The following is an 8,647-nucleotide window of genomic DNA, read 5'->3' as shown; positions in this document are numbered from 1 at the left end:
GTTGCAGAATAGAGGTTGACGTCAGGTTATAACAATATATATTTCATCACATTAAAATATCAAAATTATGTATATACAAAATACATCTCTTTTTTTTTCTTTAGAATAAGTAACAAAAACTAACACAACATGCTTAGCTAACAGAAGACTTGCTAAGTAGTAGATTATAAAGGTCTAAACAGATATTTACAACAAAAAAACTTCTTAAAGTTTCAATAATATTTACATTTCGAATAATTCAGTCATTTAGATTTAATATTAATGTTTGAAAAATTATACATTTGGTACAAAATCAAGTTTTCAAGTGACCAATGTATCACTTTGTAAAATTACTCAATACAGATTTAAAATCACTTAAATGGAACATATTTTTTCGTCAAAGCTTATTGTGCGAAAACTGACCGAAATCAAATATATACATATCAAAGTAAGCTACCATCAAACTACCACAGTTTATAGAACAATGATTCAAATTTTTTCAATATGAAAACAAATTGAACGAATATTCAATAAGAAACGTCATATAAAAAATCATATCTTCTTGATTTTTTCAACATACAATTTTGGATATTTTTTGCGCAGAATCTCTTTTCCATTCTTTTTATAATCGTAGTTGCAATCATGTAACTCAGCATATACGTGTGCAGCACAATATAAATTTCCGCATCTGAAATTACCAAAACTGATTATTATTTAAACTAAACATCAGAAATAAACAACCCAGGTTTTAGAAGTAAGGTTAGTATTACAGGTTAGGTTATATCATAATAACACATTAAAAAATGATATATTTCTTAGAAACGTTTCCATTTTCAACTGAATAAGATTGAGACCATGAAATTTGGTAGCCTCCACAATGAAAACATCAATAATTCAATCTATTAGACAATCCATAAAATTCAATATGGCAGCGGTTGGCATAATAGTATTTTCAACTGTGGACAATAATTTGAACTTAAACAAATGCTTCTAAATTCAGATCTACGTCATTGTAAGGTCACGCGATCTCGACTGCCTAATACATTCTTACATCATAACCTCAATACGAAGAGAAATCTAAAAAGGAATGCTCACCTACAATCGTATACATTCGTGATGTTTAACCTCTTCCTACAAATGGTGCATCTTGTCTTTTTCACTCTACCATCATCATGAGGTGTTAATTTCACTTCACGACCGATGGTAGTTCTTTCTTGTGTTTCTACTGTTGGCTCTCCATTGTTAGAGTTCAAAGTTCCTGTGGTGGATGAATATTTTGAGTTGTCATATGTAGAATAGAAAAATGTATCCTTGTCCAACACTTCTGACTCATTATCCGCTGAAGACGAATCTGAATATTCTGATTCTCTCAACTGAGACCCATCACTGGAGTCACTTCTTAAGGATTCAGTTGCTTCGGGTGAAGTGTTTTTGTTGAGTCTGTTTTGCTTAACAATGTCCAATGGGATCGTTGAAAAGTGTCTCTGTTGCTCTAGGTGCTTGGAGATATGCAACCTCATGCTTTCATGGAACTATCAATGAGAAAACATAGTGAGATATTAACCCATCCCACACAAAGAGAGACAAATACAAGACAACACTGAAGGCAATGGTTATGGACATCAACATTGAAGGATTATTTGGAATTCAAATTTACCTCAGCAAGTGCTTCGTAGAGATCATCTTTGACAAAACTGGTCCTCAATTCCTTCAACACTTTACCATGTATTTCACCTAGAGATTCATAAGATTCCATACTGTAGCTGTAGTTACAAATTTTCTTAGAAATTCTCCTTCTGAAAGCTTCGTGGATGTCTGCAATAAATTCATAAGACAAATTAAGGATGCACTTCTCATGATCTTCTAGTAGGTTTCTCTTGTAGATATTCATCCACAATTTCCTCAAATAAACATCGTCAAAGGTTGGTTTACGATAGAGATTTTCTTGGTAGGGCTCCTCAACTTTCTGGTTAGACATCTTCTGGTTCAAATCGTTGAGCAAAGCTGCGTGGAGGTCAGCAAGACACTCGTAGGACATTTCTGCAAAGAAGCTATCCTCCAATGAAACTTCATCTTGCAATGGCTCATTCATTGAGGAGTAAGCTGGAGTAGGGTGGTATATTTGGTCTTCCTCTGACTCTTCAGAATTACTGAGCTCCAAATACTGTTGATAAACTTCTTCGAACAACATGTCTTGCTCTGATTCTTCAGGAGTACTGAGTCCAAAATGTTCAGCTTCCTCGAATATTGCTGAAAATTGGTCTACTACTTTGGGATGGTAAATTTTGCCTTGCTTCAGTCCTTCAGGAGTGTTGCTCTTGAAGTGCTCAAAATAAGCATTATCGAAACTCACTAGCTCATCGTCGAACAGTTTTTCTAAGTAGTTTTCCATTTGTGCTTCATCGGCCTTAAAATTGGTGGACTTTGAAATCATTGGACAAGTTTTTTTAGGTTCTTTATTTAACTTCTTGGTAAACTTCCGGGATAGGTTTAACTTCAATTTCTCCAACAAGGTTTCCATACTGGTGTCTTCCAATGATTTTTTGGTACCGCTATAATTCAAATAGCGTGAATAAACTTGATGTGTTGGTTCTACAAATAGATACCTCAGTTGGAAAATTCTGTAGGTTGGTTGTATTGTATATTGCCTGGGGCTTTTCAACCTTGTAACTGCATTTTGAAATTTGTTTGCGCAGTATTTTAGGTAACCTTCAGCCTCTTGAACTGTAGTTCTAGCTACCAAGTATGCGACTCTTTTTGCTAGTTCTTGACGTTTGACTATTGCCCAACGCCTTAATCTCAGCATGATCAAATTTCTTCTTGGTGGTCTGATTCGAATGAGGAAATTTTGATCTTGACGGCATTTCTGAAACAAGAACTGAGTGGTCCGATTAGTTTTTTGTTGGACTATAAAAAATCGTGGGTGATATCAAAAAATATAAAGATTTAGTTAGAACAATTCTCATAACTATCATAATTATGGAAAACTAATCATAATTTTGAGCTGAAAATTTGCATATTGGGATTTGAGACATTGATCTTCATCCCTAAAATATTTTCAGATCTCTACAACTTCCGGTTATACCGGAAACAGACTACTACTTCCTTATTTCAAATGGCACAACCAGTATATTATTGCATCATTAGATAGCTTTTTTGATGACAATTTCAGCAATATGCCATTCCTTGAGTAAAAATTCAACGGTTCATGAGTTAATGGGATTCTTATAAAAAAAATGGTGGCGATGAGGACTCACATTTTTTTGAATTTTTCGGCAGGAAAAGCTTTTTTCGAAATTTTTTTTTTCTTTCTCAATAATTCAAATACGTAGTATTATAAGACTGTTTGCGGTTTGGACCAAAAATGTACAGTGTGTTTTTAAGATCAATTCCTGGTAATAAAATATTGTAGAAATGAGTTTGGTGTGTTAACAGAACCCCGTTTTTTTATGGAAAAAATACTGTGCAAGCAAAGCAATGACACCGTCTTAGCAAAACTCCTATCTAAATAGATCAATAAGACTCATTCTGAAATATTTATTTATAATACAAGTGCAGAAAGCATTGATATTCTTCCACGAGTTCAACATTCAAAAACGAGCCACGAAGTAGCGAGTTTTTGAATGAACGAGTGGTAGAATGAGCCTTCTGTACGAGTATTATACATTATTTTCTCTAATTCATTGCATATTTATTTAAATTAACGAAATATTTCCATGAATATCATTTAGTGATTTTTGCATTGAAAATTGTTGGTTGGTAGAACTGATTTCTTCAAGGCAAGTTGATGAATTGACAGATAAAGCCATGGCGGAAAATTTCAAGTACCAACATATAATAATAAAATATAACCATAAAAACTGTGCGTTTCTGATATTTTCTCGCACAATTTTGTTCTACAGATGTGGAAGAATGAACGGAATAACCACAGAATTAGAGAATAGTTATTTATAATACAAGTGCAGAAGGCATTGATATTCTTCCACGAGTTCAAAATTCAAAAACGAGCCACGAAGTGGCGAGTTTTGGAATGAACGAGTGGTAGATTGAGCCTTCTGTACGAGTATTATACATTATTTTCTCTAATTCATTGCATTTTCATTGAAATTGATGAAATATTTCCATAAATATAATTTAGTGATTTTTGCATTGAAAAATGTTGGTTGGAAGAACTGATTTCTTTAAGGCAAATATCAAATGAATTGACAGATAAAGCCGTGGCGGAATGTTCGGAGTACCAACATATAATAATGAAATATAACCATGAAAACTGTGCGTTTCTGATATATTCTCGCACGATTTTGTTCTACAAGATGTGGAAGAATGAACAGAATAACCACAGAATTAGAGAATAGTTATTTATAATACAAGTGCAGAAGGCATTGATATTCTTCCACGAGTTCAAAATTCAAAAACGAGCCACGAAGTGGCGAGTTTTGGAATGAACGAGTGGTAGAATGAGCCTTCTGTACGAGTATTATACATTATTTTCTCTAATTCATTGCATATTTATTGAAATTAACGAAATATTTCCATAAATATCATTTAATGATTTTTGCATTGAAAAATGTTGGTTGGTAGAACTGATTTCTTTAAGGCAAATTTCAAATTTGACAGATAAAGCCGTGGCGGAAAGTTCGGAGTACCAACATGTAATAATAAAATATAACCATGAAAACTGTGCGTTTCTGATATATTCTCGCACGATTTTGTTCCACAAGATGTGGAAGAATGAACAGAATAACCACAGAATTAGAGAATAGTTATTTATAATACAAGTGCAGAAGGCATTGATATTCTTCCACGAGTTCAAAATTCAAAAACGAGCCACGAAGTGGCGAGTTTTGGAATGAACGAGTGGTAGAATGAGCCTTCTGTACGAGTATTATACATTATTTTCTCTAATTCATTGCATTTTCATTGAAACTAATGAAATATTTCCATAAATATATTTTAGTGATTTTTGCATTGAAAATTGTTGGTTGGCAGAACTGATTTCTTTAAGGCAAATTGATGAATTGACAGATAAAGCCGTGGCGGAAAGTTCGGAATACCAACATATAATAATGAAATATAACCATGAAAACTGTGCGTTTCTGATATATTCTCGCACGATTTTGTTCTACAAGATGTGGAAGAATGAACGAATAACCACAGAATTAGAGAATAGTTATTTATAATACAAGTGCAGAAGGCATTGATATTCTTCCACGAGTTCAAAATTCAAAAACGAGCCACGAAGTGGCGAGTTTTTGAATGAACAAGTGGTAGAATCAGCCTTCTGTGCGAGTATTATACATTATTTTCTCTAATTCATTGCATATTTATTGAAATTAACGAAATATTTCCATAAATATATTTTAGTGATTTTTGCATTGAAAAATGTTGGTTGGCAGAACTGATTTCTTTAAGGCAAATTGATGAATTGACAGATAAAGCCGTGGCGGAAAGTTCGGAGTACCAACATAGAATAATAAAATATAACCATGAAAACTGTGCGTTTCTGATATATTCTCGCACGATTTTGTTCTACGAGATGTGGAAGAATGAACGGAATAACCACAGAATTAGAGAAAAGATATTTACCCTCCAAACTTGTTCTTCGGATGTGAAAGTCATGGCACTCTCATTAGATTGGGACAATTTCCCCAAAGTCCTGAAAATCAAGTTGGAATATTTCGTCATATCCCCAGTAATATCCTCTTGGTAGCCAGTCATGATGGATGGGTAAGTGATTGCCGTTTTAACGAACATAACGGTCTCATACCTATCCATTCCGTTCACAAGAGGTACATCTTTTTTGTCGTAGTCGCACCAGAATTTGATTCCTGGTTTTTCCACGAACTTCTTCTTCATTTTCTTCTGGGCGATCTCCCTCATCTTCTGTCTCAACTTATAAATGTTCATCTTCATCCTGAACTCTTCAACAAGTTTGACCAACACAGTTAAGATAAGAAGTTTCAACATTTGCGGAGAAAATAATGTTCTGCATTTATCAAGACGGTTTTTGTAGTCGGATTCTTTGCAAACGCGATTTACACGAAATGGTCCTTCGTTCCCACCACCTTCTACTAATACCATTATCCTTTCTTTCGGAGGATCATCTCCACAAAGTTGGTTCCTGAAAACAATTCAGTCTTCAACATCTTCACCTTGAGATTGATACAACATTCATGTTGTTCTTAAATTGGTGGTACAAAGGAAAATTATCCTTTTTTTTTTGAGAAAAAAAAGTCTTATAAACATGGACCCGGAAACTCTATGTTTTCGAGATACAGGGTGTTTCTTGTAGTCCTACTTTTTTGTGTTGATTATACCAGTTCATCAAATCTTTATTCATTTTCGCTACAGATTAGGTGAATAAAATAAAATGTTTACGTTTAAGAATATGTATTAGGCCAATTGAAAAGTCCCCGGTCTACCATAGTAAAACACATTTTTTTTGGCAGAATTCGATTTTATTATTCAACATAGTTGCCTTCGATGTCGATACAACGATTATAGCGATCTTACAACTTTTCGATGCCATTTTTGTAGAACGATTTGTTTTTCGCTTCAATATAGGCCTCAGTTTCGGCGATTACTTCTTCATTGGCGCTAAATTTTTTTCCAGCGAGCATCCTTTTGAGGTCTGAAAACAGGAAAAAGTCGCTGGGGGCCCGATCTGGCGAATACGGTGGATGCAGAAGTTATTCCAAGCCCAATTCATGCAAGTTTGCCATTGTTTTCATTGATTTTGACACGGCGCATTGTCTTGATGGAACAGCACCTTTTTTCTCCAAATGTACCGTTTTTTTTAGATTTAATCCTTTAAACGATTCAATAACGCTAAATAACAATCGCTGTTGTTGGTCTGGCCCTTTTGGAGGTAATAAATGAATATTATACCTTGCGCATCCCAGAATACTGATGCCATAACCTTGCCATCTGACTGTTGTCTTTTTCCTCGCTTTGGATTTGGTTCATCGTTTGCAGTCGTATATCTTATATGTATAGTATATGGGAATCTAACACTAGCACCGCCAACTGTGCATTAGACCGGGGACTTTTCAATTGGCCTAATACTAACTGGATCTTTATAGTAATTTAGATTTTCCTGAGGATTACTAGAAAACTGTTCAAAACTTTTTTCCCGAAATCGGTAGCAGAAACGAAAAAAAAAGTACTGGAACAAAGCTCCTTTTTACTTTTTTCTAAATTACCAGTGCTCCATCAAAAAAAGTTCTCGAGGAAAGAAGCGAATACTGTTCCAAAAAAAAATATCACCCTGTAGATTCAAATTCAAAATGAGCATATCACATGATGAAAACTTTTAATTCAAATATCTATACCAAATTCTAGTTGACTATCTTAAGAAGGGAAGGTGCTATGAGAAAAAAACTTTAAAAAAATCAAACTTTAACACCCAGTATTTCTAAAACGAAGGCCATGTCTGTAGGACTTTTTTTCTTAAAATAATCAAGTCATTTTTGTTTGTACCTCCTATTTAGGAATACCTGTATAATGAATGGAAATTTGGGATACAAAACATCAAATATGAGATCAATTTTCCGCATATTTTATATATTTTTACTTTATGGGCAATGTGTTGAAAATACTTTTCGAGAAATCAAAGATTGGATTGTAACTTCTGAACTAAAATGAATTATCGAACCTATATGTTCGTAGTTAAAAAAAATATCAGTATATGAGAACATCAACTAGAACATCCTGTATATTTTGTTCAACTGATGGAAGTTGACATACTTGAAAAAAATCTGAAAATCAAACTTACTTGACTTTTTCAACAAATTCTATGAATTTCGTACATTCTTCAGGCCATTTGATCTTTAGGCTCATAGAAGATGCTTGCATTTTCAAAACCATATTAAGGACACTATCATTTCGAACACCTATACTGCTCAAGGTTTCATGATCTTTCAATGTTCGTCCATTGAACGACAAGGAAATTAACAACTTCGGTAATCTATAACTTTTACTCATCATTTCTTTTAAATTTTCAATGGTATGCGAACCTGACACTACCAGTAAATAACGGTGGCCAGTCATGCAACTGATTTTTATGTACAAATCACAAATATTCTGAGACATTTTAAAATGAAAATAATGTCTAAACACAATCACAATGAACTTCTTCAAATCACAGCAAATTTGCTTACTTTCAAGTCAGTTTCACAATTTTTCCTATTATAAGAAAATCCAGATATTACGTTCAAATTCAAAAAAGAGCATTTTAAATTCCATACAGTTATTTTAACTGATGAGTAAGCTGAAAATGTAGTAAAAATGTAATTTTGTTGTAAATAACTTCGTTTATAGCGTTGAATATTCAACTTGTCATGCTACTAATAAGAGATATTTCAAGATATAGGCATTATGTGCAGCGTATTGCTTTGATTTCATATGATTATCTACATATAAAAAAAAACAAAAAAATATTAATGTTGGTTCTAAATTTGTCAGTCATTTCAACGCCCTTGGAAAAAATTATACTTTTTAAATTGGAACAATATTGTTCATATTCAATAGTCTATAAGAAATTTAGGTACAATTCATAATTTCAGCAATCGAATTCGAAATATTATTGATATATGTAATCAACAATTCTATGACCGAAAATCACTTCATATTTCAAATCTACGTCTATGACAAACATAGAATTAATAAA

The 8,647-nt window shown here is 33.3% G+C and overlaps 1 protein-coding gene across 2 annotated transcripts; it reads right to left on the bottom strand.

Annotated features, from left to right (window-relative positions):
- Positions 1-102: 102 nt before the first annotated feature.
- LOC123683482 lies at positions 103-8,409 on the bottom strand. Of its 2 annotated transcripts, XM_045622567.1 has the most exons (6): positions 7,754-8,409; positions 5,566-6,100; positions 2,586-2,857; positions 1,637-2,531; positions 1,075-1,511; positions 103-667 (listed from the first exon to the last, which is right to left on the bottom strand). In XM_045622567.1, the coding sequence occupies exons 1-6, from the start codon at positions 8,068-8,070 to the stop codon at positions 532-534; spliced, it is 2,592 nt and encodes an 863-aa protein (XP_045478523.1). In that variant the 5' UTR covers positions 8,071-8,409; the 3' UTR covers positions 103-531. The 2 variants fall into 2 exon arrangements, with proteins under 2 accessions (XP_045478523.1, XP_045478522.1); XM_045622566.1 differs by having other exon boundaries at positions 1,637-2,857.
- Between the last annotated feature and the right edge of the window lie 238 nt (positions 8,410-8,647).

This window comes from Harmonia axyridis, chromosome 6 (assembly GCF_914767665.1).
Source record: "Harmonia axyridis chromosome 6, icHarAxyr1.1, whole genome shotgun sequence".
Classification (NCBI taxonomy): Eukaryota; Metazoa; Arthropoda; class Insecta; order Coleoptera; family Coccinellidae; genus Harmonia; species Harmonia axyridis.
The sequence above is the reverse complement of the archived record's forward strand: the minus strand, read 5'-3'. Positions and strand labels throughout refer to the sequence as shown.

Bases quoted from the DNA above. Each gene is read 5' to 3' on its own strand.
- LOC123683482 (XM_045622566.1), bottom strand. From the start codon at position 8,070: ATGTCTCAGAATATTTGTGATTTGTACATAAAAATCAGTTGCATGACT. The intron at 2,858-5,565 runs GTAAATATCTTT...CGGACCACTCAG, and splicing joins CCGAAGAACAAGTTTGGAGG to TTCTTGTTTCAGAAATGCCG. The intron at 1,512-1,636 runs GTAAATTTGAAT...TCTCATTGATAG, and splicing joins TCTACGAAGCACTTGCTGAG to TTCCATGAAAGCATGAGGTT.